This window comes from Corvus hawaiiensis, chromosome 8, assembly GCF_020740725.1.
Source record: "Corvus hawaiiensis isolate bCorHaw1 chromosome 8, bCorHaw1.pri.cur, whole genome shotgun sequence".
NCBI lineage: Eukaryota > Metazoa > Chordata > Aves > Passeriformes > Corvidae > Corvus > Corvus hawaiiensis.
Window position 1 is genome coordinate 20,215,255 of NC_063220.1, and position 21,167 is coordinate 20,236,421.

Sequence of the window (21,167 nt, forward strand, 5' to 3'; positions counted from 1 at the left end):
AGAATTCAGTTATTTTAAGTAGGTCTATACAGGGTTTTTCAGTTATGCCTATTCTTTCTTCTTCCAATATGTTGGTGCTTATATGGCCAGCTGCCATACAGCTGATTTGGCAGCAATATTTGAGAAGACCTAAGACAACCTTCTGAAGGGAAGGCACTTGAGCAGCCTGTTTGCTTTGATAAAAGCTTCTAGCATCTTACCCAAATTTCTTGTAATCACTCACCAGGCAGCTGCACAGGCCACCTTTCACTTCTGAAGGTCTGTTACATGCCCACAATCACGTAATAAGATGACAAGAAGGGGTTGTAGACAGATGTAGAGACAATGCTGTTACGCTCAAGCACTGGTACCCTTTTCCCACCCACTATTCCATATCTTTAACTACCAAATCCACTCAGACTACAAAGGCAGCAATCTTTATTTTCTGACACATTAAATTCTCACACTTTATGGACTTTTTAAAAAACCTCAAAGCATAAAAGTATTTTAAAGATTTTCAAATGTAAGATCCTGATAAACAGAAAAAAGAGGGCAAATGACAAGAAAGATGATGTTCAAATCCCCATGCAGAAAATACTCTTCCCACCTTCCTTTGGCCTCTAACCTTTACTTTCTTGTAATAATCATGGTCTTCTGGGCCCTTCTGCACTGTAGCCTTGAATCCAGGCCACAGTGATTGTGCAAGCCAGAAGGGAAGTCCTGAAAAATGCTCACTGGAAAAAGCTGCCACTCATGTACATGGGAGTGGCTCATCAAGTCTCATCCAACCCTCAATTAAGTGACACTAATTTGCTTTGCACACAAACATAGCTTCCTGTAACAAGGCTCTTCTCACTGGAACCCTTTGGGGAGGGAATGGAAACATGGAAATCAGGCCCTGCACTACCTCAGTGGCTGTTTACCACATGGGGTAAGCGTATCTCACAGCCCACTACTCCATTTCCCAAACATGCACTACCACTATTCAATTCATACTAGCTGTAGGCTCAACCCACTGCTCCTCAAACTAGTTAACCCACCTAAGAGAGGGCAAAGTATTTGGGGGAATATTTTCTACCAGATGCAAAGCAGCACCTAAGTAAGGAGGCAGTCACACAACTGAGTGAATGCAAGCCCACTCCTCAGCAGCAGTAGGCCATTATACTGTCAGTTCCTCATGAAATGTCAGTCTAGGCTGCAAGTTTCTCAACTTGTTTGTGGCTCCCCATACTGAACATGTAGTTAGTACTTCAAACCTTACAGCACCAGGGTTTATTTGCCTTAGTGCTAACGGGAAAGTGGCATTTATTTCTCAAGAGGGATTTAACAGATGGAAAACAGCTCCAAGACCAAGAGATCCAAGTCAGAATTTAAGGCATTTATGATACATTCATCTAGACTCTAACAAGCTGCAGCTCACATTGCTGGCAGTAAGCGTAAGCTGGCACATTTTACGTTCAGACAGAACAAGGAGTAATGCCACACTGCAGCCAGAGCCTCTGAAACAAAAACACTGCTTATTCACCTCTGCCTTTTGCTAAGAGGCCTCTATCTCCTCGGTCTCCTTTTTTCTTCCCACCAAGTGAAACTTCACAACCCCTATGCAGGCAAGTTTCTGTACAACTCCACTCCCCAGCTACACTAATGGAAGTGTTTATCAAGAGTGCCACAGCAATACTATAGACCTTGGCCTTTCTGACAATAGCCCCCACCTTGCAACTGCAATCAATACTGTTACTCAACTACTAAGACATATTTAGAGACTGCTTCTCCAAGTAGTCTGGTTAGTGGCCTCCACAGGAGTGCAAGAAAGAAGTAGGTATTTATTGCAAGGTGAAACCACGAAAGAAAACAGAAGAGGAACCCTGACACACTACAAGGATAAACTTGAAATGTCAGGTGGGGTTGGGGATTACAGCCAGAGTGCTCAAATCAGTTGTTATTCTCATAGTAACTAGTGAGAGGCAAGTTAACAATACTTGCCTTTTCACAGGTATTAGAGTTAAACTGGCTGACAAAGAAATGGGAAGTTAAAATACAGGACAATGATTTCTCTTTCTTCTACTAGATGGGCAGGAAACCAGAAGTAAAAATCACTGCCAGCCTTTTAAAATAAGACTGTAGAAAATGTAAGTCTTGGAGGTCACCCTAGTGGTGCCATTAACACCAGCTTAAGGATGGTTTCAAATTAGGAGACTAAAACAAAATTAGAAATAAAAGGGGGAAACATCCAACCATTCTCCCACATCCCTACACTGGAGCTGCCTGCCCCACAAGGGGCTAGGGGAGGTAGCATTCCAGGCAGGCTTGACATCCATAATGTCCATATGCCCATCCAAGATGTTCTGGTGAGCAGATGGTTTATGAATTCCAAAGGAAACATTCTCAGTCACTTTCAAACTTGACGGAATTGACTTGGGTCGATATAGTGCCCCCACGGTAGCTGCCTCGTTTTTTCTTTGTTTTCTCATGGCGGAAAGATTTGCCTTTAGTGTATTTCAGGATATTGTTAGCTTTCTCACCCCAGTCACCAGCTGCTCCTTTCTGTGAGGGATGGAGGGGGAGAAAAAGAAATTCAAGTCAGTACCCAAGAGAGTGAAGGCAATGCTTTGCACTTGACTGCACCCAGCAAACCCCAGTACATTCACACTGGAGCTGATACCGCTCTCCCATGCGCCTCCTGGTGGAAAAAGTTCTCACCAAAACCACTCCCCAGAAGCACACCGAGGCAGCTCTGCAGACATGTACTTGCAGAGACCAAACGTTACCACTCTGGCACTACCTAGCCCTACCTTTGCTTCAAACGAGTTATCCGCCACACGGGCATCCACCTCAATCTCTTCTTCCCTTACGCGGCGGAATGGAGAGGACGGCTGTTGAGAAAGAAAACAAGACACAGTAGGCACATACAAACACACAATATTTCTTTAGCAACAACCTCCTTCCTTGCCCTGCAAATATGGAGCCCTCTTCACATCACCTCAATCTTTAAGTGTTTTTCAGATTCATGATTCTTTCCCTGCTTCAGATCAGGCAGCTCAGGACTGCTCCCGTGCAAGTATATCCAAACAGCTTTGGCCAGAATAATATTATGTTCTTATGTGCACTCCCTAGGGTTCTCTGGACAAAGTTTTAAGTGCTTGAGGAATAAAAATACAAATAATCCTGTGGGCCCAACCACCAAGAAAAACCCCAAACCAGCCTACTTGTTCAGAAGGCAGGGATGCCTCTTCAGCCAGTTGCTATAGTCCACCCTCACTCACCCGTTTCACCTTGGGAACTGTGTGTGGTGTTTTGGCTTTGATCTTTGCTTTTTTACTGTGTGGTGTCTCTGGCTCTGGAACATCCTCCCTCTTCTGTTTCTTCCCAATTGTGCCTGTCAGATGCACAGCAGTAAAACTTTAAAGGCATTGTTGGGAAAAGTAATGGCTTCTGTTCCCCAGAAAGCAAACCCAATGTTGACACAGGTGTGAGAACTGGTGTCTGCATTACTTCACCCAGAAAACAGACTGCTGTACCAGACACCAACAGAAATTCTGAGTCAGCAAGGATCTTCCCATCCTATTCTAATGGATAAAATTTTATGGAATAGGGTAGCTCTATATTAATGATTTTTTGATTTTTGAGAGAGTTCTGGTCAAAATTTGCCAGATTTTGGATCCATGCCACATGCACTTGCACATATCGCTAGTGCATCACTAGTTGTTTTCCTCCTGGAGGGTTAAAGATCGAGGTTGTGCACTGGGGCATCAACTGTGGTGTCCCACTCCACACAGACAAGGTCCTCCAGCAGTCTGCTTTGCTGTCACTGTATCTTGTGCATGCACAGATGGCAACTGGCAACAACTACACAGAAAAGTACTTCACATTACCACAAATTTCACTGCCAGCAGCTATGCAATACAGACAAAAAGGATGCCACCAAATTCAAAACTAGCCCTTCCGTCTTATTACTGCAGCAGATGGCATAATCTAGTAACACACAGAGATTAGACTAAGTACTGTTTCAGGAAGTCTTCCACTCATGCTTAGCTTAGTAACACTGCCTGACACACCCACTTCCCAATCTGACACACACAGACTCCCCAGACCGTCAGTAGTACCTCCATTGACTTTTCCAGTCTCTTCTTCAGAGCTGCTTTCACTGCTACTACTGCTGCCACCAGCTGGCTTAGACTTCATGTTGTTAGCAGCTGCTGCAGATGCTTTTGCTTTGGCCTTAGAACCATTCTGCACCCCTTTCACTGCCTTTTTAGGCTTCCCACCCTCTTCACTGGAACTATCTGATGAGCTGCTGCTACTACTAGAAGCAGCTGCCTTCTTCCCCACAGTTGCTTTTGCTGCTCCTGTAGATTTGGTGGCTGGTTTCCCTGCTGGCTTTTCTTCTTCACTACTTGAGCTATCAGAGTCAGATGTGTCTGCTTTGGGAGCTGGGGTAGAAGGTTTGGACAGTGGCTTAGCCACTTTGCCAGCTGGTTTAGCTGGAGGGCCTTTCTTCTTCTTCTCATCCTCAGAACTGCTGGAGCTGCTATCTGAATCAGAGCTACTTTGTGCTTTCTTTGTGGCAGCTGGTGACTTTTTTGCCGCAGGGGTTGCCGCTTTAGTTGAGGGCTTCACAGGAGCTGCCTTCTTGTCAGAACTATCAGAATCTAGAATGGAAAGAAAAAGCATTCAAGACTAAGTCCCATTCCTTCAATACAAGGCTAACATACAGCTTTAGTGTTGATACACAGTGCACTTCATTATCTGCTTGAAACAACACTGCAATGGGTATTCCTGTTCAACTGCAACCTCAGACCCTGCCTAGAAACACAGAGGTCTGAACAAGAACAACATGCACGTAGAAATTCTCCTTCTCTCCCACCCCAATACCTGAGCTGTCTGAGGAAGAACTGGAGTCTTTCTTTGCTTGTCCAGGCTTGACAACCACTTTTGCTGGTTTGGAAGCATTCTTTATCACAGGTTGTTTAGCTGGGAGCTTATTCCCTACCTTCTTTTTATCATCTTCAGAGCTAGAATCTAAAAAAAAAAATTCTTCAAGTTAATAGGCTTCATGTGCAAGTTACTTTAGTGGTAACATATATGTAACTTATGGGTAAGTGAAAAGCAAAATGGCTTGTGGCTCAAGGCTGAGCCATTAGGTAACTGGCAAGCATTCGATGAACACTTGAATGGTCGGGGACAGCATTTATCTTTCCATGCATCTTCTTTGTTGGGAGAAAGTGGAAACAAACAGTTTAAGTTCTTCACTAATGCATGCATGAGGAAGTAGATACTTGGAGAATAATGTAGGAGAAGAAGTACTGAATAAAGAACTGGAGAAAGTACCAGTATCATGAAACTTGGGAAGAAGAAACATTGAAAAAGAATCTATGTGGTAAGGATCAAAAAAACCATACCAAAAATTAAGAGATAAAGTTGACAAAGCATACAAAGTGAGGCGGCAGCAGCACAGTATCTCATTTTAGCTACTTTCTGCATCAGATGAGAAAGCAGCAGTTTGAAAACGGAGACTCTTGAGTACAAATACACCTTTGTATTGTGTTACATCAATTTGGAATACTGAACCTGATCTATTCCAGTATTTCTGAGCACTTTAGTAACGTCAGTCAAAAACTTGACAATTCTGAGAGAAACTACACAACAAAACCAGAAAACACAGAACTGCTGACACTCACTGGAGTATCACACAACCTAGTGCTAGGGCTAGCTGTCTGCAGACTGGCAGCTGCCACCCAGTCCCTGCCATGGCACCAGAGATGCTGAGGTATGCCACAGGAGCATCTTGAACTCAGAGGGAAATGTAGCACATAGGGAACTTACATGGGAAATACCAGGCCTCAAACCTGGTTGACAGGAGAGACAAAGCACACCGCCCCCATTTCTAGGGTCACATTAGGAGAAGGCAGGCATCTTCTAAGTCTATTTTCAACTTCATATGATGATTACATTTTTATTTCAGAAACTTCTCCAAACACAATGGAATAACAAACCCCAAAAATCTCAAGACATGGATGCTGAAGAAGAGTTTAACCATTAAACTCCTGGGAGAAACTTGATACACAGTTCCCCCCCCCTTCCCCTTTCCATCCAGCAATATGGGGACCTTTCTGCACTTGCCAATGGTCTTGTCTCATGGTCACACTCCATCCTGCATAGCAGGCTGCTGGTTCTCAATTTCACATCTTGCTAGTCAGGGAGACTCTGAAGCTTTTAAGCTCATACGCTAAGGCTCTTAGATGCACCACTACAGAGCAACTTGGCCAGTAAAAACATTAACACAAAAGAATCAGAACTTGATTTCTTGAATTACCTGAGTCACTGTCAGAACTGGATTCAGCCTTCTTGCTAGTCACAGCTTTCTTCTGGGGGACAGGGATTGTTTTAGCTACTACTGCTTTGCCTGCAAAAGCAAGTTTAAAACTAATAGGCCACATCAACACCAAACCTTTGTCCCAAGATCCAAACCTTTCCAGATGTGAAAAAGCTCCATTCTCAGTACACCACTCAGCCAGCCCACTGAAAGCCACACAAGAACTTATTCCCACTAAACTAGATTCTGATGACTTTTCAAACCAGCATGTGCAAATCCAACCTGACCACAGTTCAGATCCTCAAGTTGTACACAGTGTTGTTTGGGATGCCCTTCAAATTAATCAGAAGCTTCCAGAAGAGCAAACAGCAACACAGAACAAAGACTTCCTTTTTCAAGGAAGCCAAGACCTTGCAAAAACCTTGTTGGCACAATGTAGTACTTCCCTTGCAGCCTCTCCTCCTCACAACATACCTGCTTCTGCCTTTGAGGGCACCTGCTCTGCCTCATCACTACTGTCTGAAGAATCACTGCTCTCAGCCTTTTTTGCAGGAGCCTTAGCAAGGCCCTTCTTTGTCTGTGTTCCTTGAGGAGGTGGTACAGCACTGTACGGACCTATGTGAAGAGAAACACAGCATTCAGATGCCTGCATGATAATGTCAGCAGCACAAGATGTTTGCTGTAGTTAGAATAAAGCACTTCTGCTATTCACTTATTCGCCTTCTGTAGCTACCGTCCAATACTAGCTTATAATTTGAACCATTATACCCACCCCACTGCTACCCCCGTTTCTACTCTGTGTTTAACTCTCCTCTTCGCGTTCAGTTGACTCAACCATCTCTGCAGAACTTTTCTCTGCACTTTTAGAAGAACAGGAGCTTGTCAGAACAGGAGCTTTCTCAGAAAAAAAACATGTATGTCAATTTTTCATTGTTTTCATTTACTGCCTTCTCAAATCCTCTGGTTAGAGAGTCAGACTGACCTTGGCTGATTGACCCTCTACTCAGACCAGCTCTCTCCTGGAATCCTAAAGACAATATACTATACTGAACAGAGGCCCATTTAGCCCATCAGCTGGACTGCAACTGAATGGCCCTGGATACTTCACAAAAAACCCCAAATTAGTATTTTTTATTTACCAGACTTTGGCTTTTGTTTTGCAGGTGGCTTTTCATCATCTGAGCTGTCAGATGAGTCCTCACTACTGGAACTTTTCTTGGCACGTTTGGTTTTCCCTGGACATGCTTGAGCAGCTGCAGCTTTTGGCAGAGGTAATTTCTTCGGAACAGCCTTATCAAAATAAATACACATTAAAAAAGGAAATTGCAGAAATCTTGTGGGGACAACTAGATGTGGACCTTGTTTAGCTCCATACCTCACTGAAGAGCAAATTCTGAAGACAAAGGGAAAAAGATTAACAGAGATTCTCAAATGCAAATTTTAAGAAACACATGAGCGTCATTGTCTTTCTAGCTCCTCTGCTATTGTTTTCTGCCCCATGAGCCCCTAATGATGAGCTCCTCTGGACAAAGGGGCAGAGGACTGACTGAAATTTAGCAACTGCCATGTGATTAAAACCAACTATGATTATTTTTGTGTTGCAGGAAACGTTTTTAAACACTCACTAGTGGAAAACTCAAAGTTACAGATAGCTACACATGAAAGAGTCAGGCCAAAGCAACTTTATATAATGGAGACACAATATGGTTATGACACAAGATATTTTCCTGTAAAGGAAGGAGCAGAGAAAGTAGTAAGGAGGTATTAGGGAAGAAAGCAGTACACGGAGAGATGCTGGAACACATAATCCCACTGTATGAAGGAGAAGGAGATATAGGAGTTATGTTGAGCACAGCATCTGTGTAGTCTGTGCCTGCAAGACGGTAACACCCAGTCTTACTATACCTCTACACTGTTCATGAACCTTTTCATGATCTAATTTACCTTTTTTGGTGCAGCCTTTTCCTCATCCGAATCTTCACTGCTGCTGCTACTGCTTTCTGCTTTTCCATTGACAGCTTTGACAGCAGCCTGGGCAGATTTACTTCCTTTTGAGAGAATTAAAAAGGGACATTGCAAAACATGCTAAGGTAGACGACAGATAATTACATTGAGCAGTAAGTATCTTAGAGAAAAAAGAACCATGAAGCCTATAGGGCAGATTAAGGTAGTACAGCAAAACTGTGGGTTTATCCTACTGCAACCTTAGAGAAAGTTTCTGAAAACTGTCTCTTGTAGCTCAGGGGAAGTTCCAAAACCAAAGGCTATGTAAAGATCTTCCCTGCTTTTTGAGGGGAAGACAATGGTAAAAACAAAACTTAAACAGTTAAGATTGCTGACTACAGCTACCTATTCAAACAACACAGTGTTCAGAATCAGATGTTTTATTTGCACTCACTTCTACACCTCTATGTCAGAAGAGACTGGACTGGAGTGCAAATGGCAGTGAAAGCAGATTTTCAGACTATGTTAATACACATGTCTTTGCAGGTAGGTACAGTCCCTGGCACCCCTCCCCTGCTTTTTTGATTTTGCACTTTGCTCATGATATGCAATAAGCAGTACCTGACTTAGGTGTTGCTGGTTTTGGTGGTTGCTTCTTTGGTGCTCCTTCATCTGAGCTGCTTGAGTCAGAGCTGGAACTCTCTGCTTTCTTCTGAGGCTGGATTTTGGTTCCAGCTGGCTTCACCACAGGTTTTGCACCTTTCTAAACAACAGGAGGAAAAATTGATTAACTCTCATAGTTGTGAAAAGGTAACAAGGCTAGTAAGACGGACACGTACACAGAGTATAGAAACAGCTGTCTTTCACAGAGGTTACCATTTTGATTTGAAAACACTACTCTGCTTAGTGGTCAGAGTCTGAAAATCCTAGGATAAGAGTTTTGCTCTAGAAAACCTCCCAGAAATGCATTGGAACCCTCCTTTACACATCGGTCTTCAGTTCTGCCTCCTCAAAATGGGGCAGCTCTGAGGCCGGCACTGTTCTCTTCCTTCTACAATCACACTACCTTGAAGACTGAAAATACTGACTGGGCAACTCTAGCTGGTCTCCTCTAGTGTACAATGTTATCACTCTTCCTCCCCTGTCATCATTCTTCCTCCCCTGCACTTCAAGACCATGACTGCAGCAAGAAAAAGGAAAGAGAAGATTCTCTTTTTACATAAACACACATATATAAAGATCCAACTTACAGTAGCAACTGTAACTAAATCTTTCTTTGCAAAGGAAGTAAGCCCTGGCAGTCTTAGAATAAAAGCAAGGAACAGATTTGGATATGAAACAAAGTAGGTGCTGGACAGACTTATTTTTACGGGGACCAGTCCAAATGGCACTACAGAAATGTCTTTTTGCATTGTATCTGCAGCAGCCAGGGCACTTCATAGTTCAGGACAAGTGAGCCCAATTTCACACACAATTCTGTTGGTCAAATTTGCTATTATTTGTCACTGTCAAACGTGCATTAAAGAGGCTGGAAAGAAAAGCCAACCTTTGCTGGCTTCTTCTCCTCCTCTGAGTCTGAATCATCACTGGAGTCCTCACTGCTGCTCTCTGCCATCTTGGCTGCAGGAACTGCTTTTGCTTTGGGCACAGCTGGTGCTTTAGCTGCAAATAAGGGACAGCATACATTAATGACAAGTTAATTCTCAATTTTCATGTACCTATATCCTGCACTAGTGGGTATCAGGGCAAAATTATATATTAAGGTCATTAAACCACGACTGAAGTTCAAAACACTGACTTTGTTTCTTGAGCACTGTGTGGCAGACTGCTCCAAAATGGGTAAGCAGAAAGATAAAACCAATTCTAGACTTTATCTTTGTCACTCACAAATTTAAGAGCAGATGTTTATCACCAAAAGGGACAGCCCACAAAGAACACCCCCCCAAACTGAGACAGTATTAGCTGCCTCTGCACACCTTCCAGCTTAAAGAAACCTGCTAAACAAGTACAGACCAGTGCTTGCAAAGAGAACCCCTGCAATACCATGCTAAGGTTCCAAGCACCTACATGTGTTTTAGCCAAATCCACTTCCAAGTTACTGATTGCTTTTTAATAATGTGGAGCAAAAGAATTAATTTTGTCTCATGTTATATTTACAACTGTCCTTATCAAATAAAAATCAGATTTAAGTTCAAATTCAGCTTTAGGATGGCTCAAGTCGAAGACATATTTTCTTTCTGTGTCTCTCCCTCTCCCCATTTATTCCTTCCCTCCCACAAATCTACTGCTAGACACACACACAGTCTTGTGTACAGCGATTAAGGAAAGATATAAGAACAATTTCAGATAAAAGGGAAAAATACAGCTCACCACATAGCAAAGTGCAGTGGAGGGATGTATTTTATGAGAGCACAGTACAGGAGCTTGAGAGAAAAAAGTGTGGCAACCTCACACAAGCAGCAGGTGAGTACGGATGCCTGGCGTTTCTCTGGAATGGCTAAAACCTTGTATGGGACACAAACTCTGCTGTGCCTGAATTATAACAAGATAAAGAGATTACCCTTAGCTAGAATGAACATAACTTACAAGTCATGGGCGAAAGACCTGCAAAAACCCAGATCAATCAATACAAACCTAGTCCCTGAGCTGCTGCAAGACCTCAAAAGAGCTGCTGAAGTTGAGCTCTAAATGCACGTGAGAAGCCAATGCCAAACACAACCCCGGTCTGCACCAGGGCCGCTCACAAACCAACCTGGCTTCTTAGCGGGGGGTTTCTCATCCTCCTCGCTGGAGCTGTCACTGCTGCTGGCGGACGGCTTCCTCTTCGCCTGGCCACCGTTCGGGACCAGCTTTCTCTTCTGGGCCGCGGGAGACCTGCGGGCAGAGAGGCTGAGCGGGGCCCTGCGCGGCGCGGAACGGGCGGAGGGGCACCCGCGGCGGAGGGGACTTACCGCAGCCAGTAGGTGAAGATGTCCAGGAGGGAGGCCGAGTTGGGGTCCTGCTCCTTCTAAAGCGAAAGAGGCCGCGTCAGCCAGGGTCAGTCGGTCAATCGGTCAATCAGCCCCGTCCCCGCCCCGTCCCGTCCCGCTCCCCGCTCACCGCCGCCGCCTCCCTGGCGAAGGCGCGCGCGGCGCCCTGGCAGCCGCTCTCGCGCAGGAACGCGAGCACGAGGGGGAACAGGTCGCTGGGCACCGCGCGCCGCTCCGCCATGATGCCCACGCCGACACGTGCCGCGCGCGCGCACGCGCCAACGGCTGCGTGCCTGCGTACGTGCGTGCGTACGTGCGTGCGTGCGCGCGCGCGCGCGCCGCTGCCGCCCCCGTACCGCTGCCGCAGTGCCCGTGCCACGCCGCCTCGGAGCCCGGTGGTGGCGCGGGCGGGCTTCGGGACAGGGACACTCCCGTAGTGAGGGGATGGGGAAGGGCCCCCTCAGTGTCAGCGCCTGCATCAAGGCAACACGCAGTGCCGAACGGCTGCCTATGGTGCGAAGGCAGAAGGGGGGCTGGGAACCCGAGAGTGCCCACACGACTCTGGAAGAGGGAAGCCTTAGACTTAAATCCACTTAAGCCCCGCCAGTTTACTCCTACTTATAATCCGTTTTAAATCACTGAAAGGAGAATGCTGGGGAGCAGGAGTAAGGAGCTAGGGGAGTGCTGGGCAGCAGCAGTAAGGCTGCTCCAGGGAGGAGAACCAGCTGGGGGCTGTGGGCAGTCTCAGTGCTGCCGGAGCCCTCAGCAGCACAGCACAGCCCCACAGGGCAGGCAGGGCTAGGTGCTGATAACAGGATTCGCCGGTAGTCTCAGGAAAGACGAGCTAAGAAGCAGCTGAACTCATGGAGGAACGTACTGAATACTCAAATCTATACAGGAACAAATTGAGTTGGTAAAAGTAACACCGTCATCCTACAGCGACAAGCTGTAAGAGAGAGACAGAAAGGGAATTTGAGATAAGGCCACCTGCAATATAGACTTGAAGGGTTTCAAGGCTGGAGATAGGGCATGAAACACGTATAGCTCAAGTAAATGCTGAAGACCCAGGCCTGAGCTTAAGTGGAGTTTCTGGACCTATAGAAAAGGGGGGATGTGGAAGCCCTAGATGAGGCTGAGCATGACAAGCTTAGCTTAGAACCCTGATAAGGATGAGATTTTATTCACCTGTTGTATATTGCTGTGGCTTTAGCCACTTTTCCAGGAAAGTTTTTTTCTTGCAAAACTGAAGGGTTTGCTCTGATGGATGTAACTTTCTATTTCTGCCTTTGTTATGGATGGCACTTTCCTTGATTTTCTGCTATAAAGGTTGCTGAGGGCCAAGGAAGAAGAGAGTCCTGTGTTTAGTGTCTAGAATTAGGGCTGCCAGGGTCAACAAAGCAGTGGTAGGTAGGCAGTGTTTTGCTTTTTACATTCCCCCTACCTAGCCCTCTGCACTTAACTGTTTCCAAATATTGCTGTTCTGTGCTGTGTGGGTGTTCCGTCCCTCAGTGCCTAATGAGCACACGCAGTTGGGTGGGCTCTGTTCTCAGCAAAGCATGCCTGTTGCTGGTGTTTCTGGAAGGCCCCATGTTTGCACTCATGGGGAAGTAAAAGTCAGCTCTTGTGATATTTTGTAACATTCATTTTGTACAGGTGCTGTAGCCTGTGTTGCAGAAAAGAGGTGTTCAACTGAGGCTTGGTTAAATATGTTTACTTGTTTTTGAGATGCCTCTGACCTGCCCTGCCCCTGTTATGTATGGAATAGCATAGGGCTGTGTTGCAGAAAGAGAACTGTTTGTAGGAACTAATATTGCTTAGTTTTTGTAGTTTCCCTCTACAGTAACCTACAGCTGCAAGCTTCATCTGCAAAGCTCAGCAAACTTTTGTGCTTTTGCCTGCATTAGAAAGGAAGAGATGCAGCTTTCGCTGGTAAACTACTGTTACTTTAGTCCTGCTGTCTGAAGTAACTGTTGTGGGGAACCAGGGAAATTACTGACTGTGTTTGCTTCACTGGCTCATTCTGCTTCCTCTGGTTAATAAGTATCTCCCCCTCCTGCCTGGCCTTTGCCAGTTATGTCCATTCCCTGTGCTGCGTGGCAGCTTCTCTTCAAAGGTGTGTGGCTCTCTAGGTGTGTTCCCCTGTGTTGTGCCTGCAGCTGTCCAGATGACATGGCAGGGAAAGCCATTTTGCTTTTGTATTCCCCAAGGCAGTAGTAGGAAATCCCAGGATCTAAAAAGCAGGCAAATTCAACTGATTTATGTTGCTGCTTGTGAATTCCTTTGTTCCCGTCACCTACTCCCCTAAGTCTTTTCAGTCCTCTCCTTGGCTGCCATATCTCTTTTGCTAAGGCTGCAGGGAGAGTTATGCAAAGGATCTTTTTAATATTACGGTGACTAAACTGCCCCCAGGACTCGAGGTGAGGCTGCCCCAGTGCAGAGCAGAGCGGGACAATCCCCTCATTGCCTGGCTGGTGATGCTGTGCCTGATGCACCCCAGGACATGGTTGGCCCTCCTGGCTGCCAGGGCACTGCTGACTCACGTTCGACTTGCCATCAACCAGGACCAGCGGGTCCATTTCTGCAGCACTGCTTTCCAGCCTCTTATTCCCCAGCTCATCTCAGAAGAGAACATTTCCATGAGAGGTCTCTAGCCTTTCCACTCTTCGTGACCAAGAAAAAGTGAGGAGAGAGAGCATGGCTATTCAAACACTTACCGAATCCTTTCCTTGTTACCCCTTGTAAGTACCTAGCAAAAAAAAGTAGTGGCTCCAGAAAGAACAATTTAGTCCCTTTTGGACAGGGATAAGACAGACCCTTGAGAATAATGCTGCAAATGCAGCTGTGTTCATATGCTGCAGTGAACTGAAGTGAGGAAAGACTTGAACAGTCAATTTTGGGCAAGGTAAGATGAAATGTTCCCTCTATTTCCCTTTTTTTTTCTTAATTATTTCTTTAGGAGATTTCTAAGTGTTTCTTAGCCTAGTGTTCTAGGGTGTGAAGAGGCCTTTGCCTCGATTTGTCATCTGAGTTTTTAATTGGAGATTGCTGAAACAACATGCTAGCAGTTATTTTATTTAAGCTCATTTGTGGAGGCACATTAATTTCACTTTAGAGCCTTGGGAAGTTTAAATGCTAAAGTGGTTTCCTGTGGGCTCTGCATCGATTAAATAAAATGCAGAGTATCCTAAGTGGCACTGACAGACATGGAGAAGTCCTGTGGGTTCCCACAAAGCTGGAAGCTGACTCTGCTAACCCTCTCTGTGATACTGCCAGGCTTTAAAGAGAGAATTTAAAAGCTTATTTCATAAGAGCATGTTGAAATTCTCATCTAACATCAGAGAGATGATTTTGTTTTTAACTTTTTATATTGGAAGTTAGAAGATACACAGCTTAACAAGGGAAATAATGTGGAACAGTCATAAAGTCATACGTGTGCTGATCCATCTGTTTTAATAGTTCTTAATATATACTTGCTGTTCCATAATAGTAAAAGAATTTGCCTAGAGACTCTAGTTTTCAACTGGTTAACTTTTGTCTTTCACATAAATCCCAAATAAGTTCTGTATTTGCACACTTCTCCAGTGCCCGTGTGTTCTTTATTCTAGTGTGTATTTTGGGATGATTCCAACAGGAAAGTTACGGTTTCTTCTTTGCATACGGGGAATTTCTCATAAGGCTCTATCATCAGGAAGTGCTTTTTGTCCTAGTACTTCCCTATTGTGAGAGCAAAGACTTTGGTTTTGGAGGACAGGCAGTGGCAGAGTTTGTAAGCTTAAAGTAGGTTTTGAGTAAAGAAAGATTTGGAGGTAACAAGAGAATTTGGGGAACTTCTAAGATAGAGTTGATTAGTGTAAAATAGTTGGTTCCTTTCTGCTTGTAACCACCTCTCTTCTAACATTAGTGGTGACATTAAGCTGCATACAGAATGTCCACTGACTGCTTGGGAATGACTGCCTTGACTGGGAAGCCAGGTCGTAAGGGGTCTGCTTGTGCTGTGCTGAAGTGCATCAGTGAAAGATCTCGCCGGTACAAGCGTTTTTCTAAGTTTGCAAAGGAATAAGCTGAATAATTTAGGCAGAATCTGTTGCTTTGTCTTCAGTGACAAAATTACTAAGTTGAGTCCTACTCTCTGAACAATAACAGTGTCCTTCCACTGCTTATTGTCTCTGTACTCAAACGTGGGCATAGTCTTACGGAAACTGGTAAACCTCATTTGAAAGACAGCATCTTCTAGATGAAAACACAGAACATCAAGCTACTTCATTCTGTACTTGGCTTCCCCGTAGGAATTTTCCTTGCTCATAGAAGACACGACAAAACCTAAGTTAGGGATGAGTATAAAGCAGGTATCAGTTCTTTTCCAAAACTATTGCTCCAGGTTTCTCGAGACCACTGTATCACTGTAACACAACTTTTCCTCGTTATAGCGCTGTTTCCTCGGCCACCTATGGAAGACGTGATTGGGGCCAGCTGGAAAAGGCAGTTTCCCTGCTCGGAGAAGAGTTCCTCCGAGTACCGGGAAGGCGCCGCACGGCCGGGCAGGAGCAGCCCCGTGTCCGGCTCTGCAGGGGGCGCCGCGGGCGGGAGGCGGGGCCGGGAGGAGCCCGGAGCCGTGTCCTGTGCCGTGCCGGGGGCGAGGGAGCGGCCGCGGGGGGATGGACCGCGTTGCTGCGCCGCCGATGTGAGGGAAGGGGAGCGGCCCCTTCCCCGCCAGCCCCGGGCCATGGCGGCCCCCGGTAGGTGCCGCGGCTGTCGTCCCGGGAGCCGCGGGGAAGCGGCGGGGCTTCTCCGCCCGGTCGTGCTGCGCGGCGGCGGCGCCGGGGTGCGCTGCCCGCGCTCTGCCCCGCTGTGCTCCGGCGGGCCGGGGCTCTCCGCAGCTGCCCCGCGCCGAGGTGCCGGTAAGCGGAGCGTAGCGGAGCCCTGCCCGCTCCTCCTGCGGGGCGGTGCCGCGGCGCGGCTGTGCGCGCCCCTGGCGCTCCGCTGCTGGGGAAAGGGGAAGGGGGATCCGCTCTCCGAGTTTAGGGAACCCTGGCGCTCTTCAGAGCAACGGTGGCTCCTTTGTTCGTAGCCGGGCTGCAGCGCTTTCCAGCTTGCCTTGCCTCACTTGTTTGGAGCTCAGGGCAGCTGCTGGCAGAGCTCTCCTGCGTCTTAAATGCACTTCGGCTTGGCAGATCAGCGAGCTCTGAGGGAGGGTGTTCTGTAGAGTAATTTGCCCATATCCGCCTTAACTACTTGCATGTTTTTCTGTGATGTTTTATAAAGAAGTCAGTTCTTCCTAAATACGACTTTATACTTCAGCACCACTTCCTTTTGGGGGTATGACTTGGTGCCCCTTGCCAGAGTGGCACAAGATCACAAGTTGAGCTAGTTTGCCGTAACTGAAAATGTTTTAGCTAACATATGTGCAGGTTAAACTACCTAGACTAGAGCTGCAAATCAAGGGGAGAGAGGTTGAGACTGTATTGTGTAAGTCTTCCTAATGACCAATTTTCAAGTTCCTCTACTTGCAGAGAAGTGTATGGGTTTTATCTAAAAAAGGAAAAAACGTGCCATTCTCAGGGTGTGAAGTAACATTTGCGTTTCATTGACGCGTATCTCCTTGTGATGTAAAAATAAGCTAAACGGAGGCCTCGGGAGACTTGTGGGCAAAACTACTTTTCTCCTTATAAACAGAAGGTGATTTCACAGAGACCCTTAAAAATAGAACAACTTTACATTAATGTATCGTAATGCAAATCTCTTGTTCCTCTCTGTGAAGTTTGGTTTGCAGAAATTTTATCTACTTTGATTCTGCTATTTCCTCTTGCTTCTTTGCAGCATTTTATTTAAAGTGAAGGTTTTCTATTCCAGTCGAGGTAAGAAGTCTCACTAGAATGTTAATAATTATTGCATGTGATCACTATTACTTTGCATCCCATGAATGTAGAGAATGTGTTTATTTCATCATACATCACTTAAATACGTACACTTCAGATACTGAAATGTGGAAGGTGCTGAGGACTTCTCTTAGTGGCCCACCAGCAGTTTCTATCACCTTCTGGAAGTGCTCTCTCTTTTAAGAATTTATTAAGACACATTGAGTTGGGTTTCCTTTATACTATAGACAGTTGTCTTTCATGAAGTGTGAATTCCCATCTACCAAGGATTGGTTTTTTTGGACAGCAATATTTCTGTATCCTCCATAGATATGAATCCCAAAACACACTGGAACAGGTTATGTAATGTCTTTCTTATGAAGTCAGAATTGGAGGTGGATTTTTTCTAGCAGATGAAAATAAATTGCTTGCCACTGTGTATGATCATCTGAGTGGGAGTAAAGGATTTAGTCTCAGTTTTTCACCTGGTCTGTGGACAATGAGGAGTCATGATCTACTTATGAGAGGTATGTGAAAGGTGACACAGAAAAGCTGTGTATTATTAGAGGCCCTGAATATTCCTTATGGGACCCACAAGTATAATGGAAAACTTCATGATCTGTAAATTGAAAAAGGGTCAAACCTTTTGGCTTATGGAATGAAATAATAGATAATAACAGTTGATAATGTAAGATGTAGTCTTACCCGGAGCTAACATGCCAACTTCCCACAGTATTCTTTAGCTATTTTAGTGCTAATCAGAACCTTATGATCGGCCATAAACCACTATTGCGTGTTTGCTCTGAACTTGAAGATCATCACCTTATTACTTGCAGACGTAGTTTGGAGATGAGCCTGATTTGTTTGCTTCTTAGAGAGGGACTGTGAAGACATGACATGGTCATGCATACTTCTATTCTCTTGCCATGAGCGTAGGTGATTTTTATTGAATTGTTTCATCCTCTTCCATTCTGTGTGCAGTTTGTAAGCTAGGGAAAGCTTTGTATCATGTTGTTTGTGCTGTTTAATCTGTGGGGCTTGCACTTCAATTGTAGGTCTTGCCATTTCTGCGGTACTGGTTTGTAATCTCATCAGTTTGTTATCGTTCCTGTATAACGAAGTGTGCAGCTAAACACTGAAGAGGCAGTTACAGCTGTAAAGCAGTCCAAAGGTTATGGTTTATCAATGCAAACTGCAACAGAATTGCACCTTCATGATTTTCCATGAAATAAATAAACATGCCCTGCATTACTGTTAGTGCTGACATTTTGTAAACAGAGGCAAAAGTATTTTTAATACTCTAAGGAATCCAGTTACAAGGTATTGTTAAAATTTAAACTAGATCCCACCTGAAAGTGGGAAAGATAGTCTTGTGCCAGCCAACCATTTTTCTTCATCTTGCTATTGTATATAGTGTTCATATATTTCTTCCTTTAATTGAAGACTTCATTGTGTTTATTTTTCCAAAATGAACCTGTCAAAAGCATTGTTAAAGTGTTCATCTAAGGGCAGGGTTTAAGGAAATAAAATATTTGGTGTTCACCAAAGGATTTCCCTGTATGTATACAACAGGCAGAGTATACATCGTGTTTTGAACTGTGCTCTGTGAGTTTTTCTGATGTGTGAAGAATTGTGAAAAACCTCCCTGAAATGTTCTGTATTCCATTTATTACACTTTTCCCTGAGGACTGGGCAGTAGTTGGTGCTGCAAAAGGAGCTATTTGGTTAGACAAATAATAGCGTCATCCAGGAAGGATAGTCCTGTGTCATCCTTCTTTTAAAAGAGAATGTTGCAATTGAAGTTGTTTCTAGATTTTTCTGGGTTTTTTTGGAAATGGTCCTAATGCTGACTTAAGCTTATTTAGCTCTGCAAGACCCACTTCCAGTATTTTTGCTTATGAACATAGAGCATTACTTTAGCTCTACAAGTGGAGTCAGTAGTTTTATTTCCCGGTTCTCGTTTTAGGGGCATTGTTCCTTGGTTTCTTGTATACGTGTAAAAGGCTGTAGGAGCTGAGGTAAGAAGGCCTGAGGAGAGCTGGCACAGCTCTGTTAAGGGGAATGGTGCTCTTGTAGAGCAGTGCTAGCTAGGAAATCAATACCTTTCCTAAACACTAGTTGAAGTTTCTTCCTGCTGGATGCAAAGGTTGCATTGCTCTGGCAGGGAACTTGGAGTAAGTCTGTCAAGTTTGCATCCTTTATCTACATATTGGAGAAGGAAGGGATTCCTGGATACTTAGTGCCCCTGCAGTGCAGTGCATGTTTAAATTCAATGGGTCTTCCACCCTGTCTCTGAGCACAGCTGCTTCCTTTAATTGAAAGGCTGGAGAAGGGCCTGTTGTCTCACAGGTATAGCTGTGGAAGCTCTGTGCTTCTTAAAAGTGAATGATAGGATTAGGTGTTCCATTTTACAGAATGTTAAAATGCCCAGGAGGCCACTACTGATTTTTTCCAGAGGCTGGAGGTGGGACTGCTGCCAGAGAGCGCCAGGGTAGGACTTCAGGAGCTTTGGGCACACCTCAGAGAGTCATTGTGTGGTCTCCCCATCTGTTGAGGTTGGGCTCAGTGGGCCATGGTGCAGTGCATGGGCTCCATTCTCAGCAGACAATTGTGCTGTCCTTTCCCACTGTACTGCATGTAAATCAGTACAGGGCAGTGGAAGCAGAAGTCTGTGGTACATCTTTTCTAGAATAAAACTTGAATTCTGCTGTGTTTTCATGTTTTTGCTCATGTGATTCTGTTGTCTTTGCCAGGTGGTGGTCAGCCACCATCAGTGATATTTTGGCAATAGTGGTGTGCTCGCTGGTGTGAAAGCCATCATCTTTCACAGCAGTTCTGCACTCTCAGGATTTGAGTCCTGAGGACTCTGCTTTATGAATTTGTTGGACCGTCTCCTTTGGGAACGCTGTCTCCTACAAGCCTCCATCTGGGGTTCAGGAGCTGTATTCCCTCACAAATATGCAGCTGTCCTAGTGAATATGTCAGCACTGTACTGTCCGTGTTCTCCATAGCTAGGATATCATCCTTTCACTGCTAGAGACTTCCTTGTTTATGCAGGTAACTAACACTACTGGTCGAGCACCGAGAACATCTCCATTCTTTACTTCTCTACTGTATCACTTCTGCTAAACTATAGTTTAATGCTGCTAACTGTATAGTTTAGGGCTGCGGTCCCTCAGCCTAGACATTGTTTCAGCCTTAATTTCTTAATGAAGGTTCTGATGAAGGTGGTAGAACAAAGTCTTTAGAGGCCGTGCAATTTTGGTTGAATTTTTCTAAGGTGACTGCAAAACTGTCATCTTCAGTTCTGCTAAATTGACTCTGCAGATCCTCCTTTTGGATGCCAAATTTTAGGTATTGTTCTCTGCTTTAATTGGAAAAATTTGCCTTTGCTTGCTTCATGATGGAGATGGGTTGAAAATGTTGACATTTCTAAAGAGTCAAACTGGAATTAGAAGAAGACAATTTGTTAACAAGATTTGAAATGCTCAGCTCTGAAATTTAGCATGGGACCTGAGCTGTAAACCTCAATTTTGGGTAAACTTCTTCACAGGTAAATGGAAAAAATAAATTTAGACTTAAAAGTTTCCTTGAGATTGGTGGGAGAGCACTGCATCATGTCATACTGGTTAAATTTGCATCTGCTCTTCTTAGCAAGCTGGTAACATTTCTAAGTGCTTTTGCTCCAGAGCGCAGAAATGCATGAATCTGTAAGTAGAAGCTGTCTCTAGAGAATTACAGAAGAGGTCAACTTTGATGAGCATATTTTGGTCTGTGTTATGGCCACCACTATTGTATTAGTTCTTTCCCTCTGAAGAGTGTTTGTCATTCCAAAATTGTTGGGAAAACTTTCTGTGACAGTTTTGAGGAAGGACTCTAGCATGGCTTTGCGAAATGTCTGAAGCCTGAAAGACAGAGTGGCTGTGCTGTGAGCACTGGGGCTGATGTTCCCTTAGTTGCATGCATACTTTGCAGGCAGTTTGCTTTCTGCTGCAATGAGAGCAAATACCTAACACCACGGGGGGCCATAGTGACTTCCTGTAAGTATTGTGTGACCTCATTTAAATAAAGGACTTTGTTATTTTTGGTGTGCTGTTTGGTGTATGC

General features: G+C 44.8%; 2 protein-coding genes across 4 annotated transcripts in view; one reads left to right on the plus strand and one right to left on the minus strand.

The window, feature by feature from the left end:
* Positions 1–400: 400 nt before the first annotated feature.
* NOLC1 (nucleolar and coiled-body phosphoprotein 1) lies at positions 401–11,480 on the minus strand. 2 transcript variants are annotated; one of them, XM_048311664.1, is made up of 14 exons: positions 11,336–11,480; positions 11,188–11,243; positions 10,989–11,110; positions 9,783–9,898; positions 8,858–8,999; positions 8,237–8,340; positions 7,432–7,582; positions 6,767–6,907; positions 6,293–6,382; positions 4,852–4,998; positions 4,083–4,628; positions 3,243–3,355; positions 2,772–2,852; positions 401–2,523 (listed from the first exon to the last, which is right to left on the minus strand). In XM_048311664.1, exons 1-14 carry the CDS (start codon positions 11,444–11,446, stop codon positions 2,365–2,367), a joined length of 2,079 nt encoding a protein of 692 aa, XP_048167621.1. In that variant the 5' UTR covers positions 11,447–11,480; the 3' UTR covers positions 401–2,364. The 2 variants fall into 2 exon arrangements, with proteins under 2 accessions (XP_048167621.1, XP_048167622.1); XM_048311665.1 differs by lacking the exon at positions 3,243–3,355 and having other exon boundaries at positions 2,442–2,523.
* A 4,331-nt stretch (positions 11,481–15,811) lies between these two features.
* Positions 15,812–21,167, plus strand: part of PIK3AP1 (phosphoinositide-3-kinase adaptor protein 1) — a 38,692-nt gene continuing 33,336 nt past the window's right edge. The window contains exon 1 of one of the 2 annotated variants that reach the window (XM_048310443.1): positions 15,812–15,941. In XM_048310443.1, the coding sequence (XP_048166400.1) occupies positions 15,929–15,941 (13 nt within the window). In that variant the 5' untranslated portion in view covers positions 15,812–15,928. Of the gene's footprint in view, positions 15,942–17,494; positions 17,588–21,167 lie in introns of those variants that run through there. The other variant, XM_048310442.1, reaches the window with a different exon arrangement.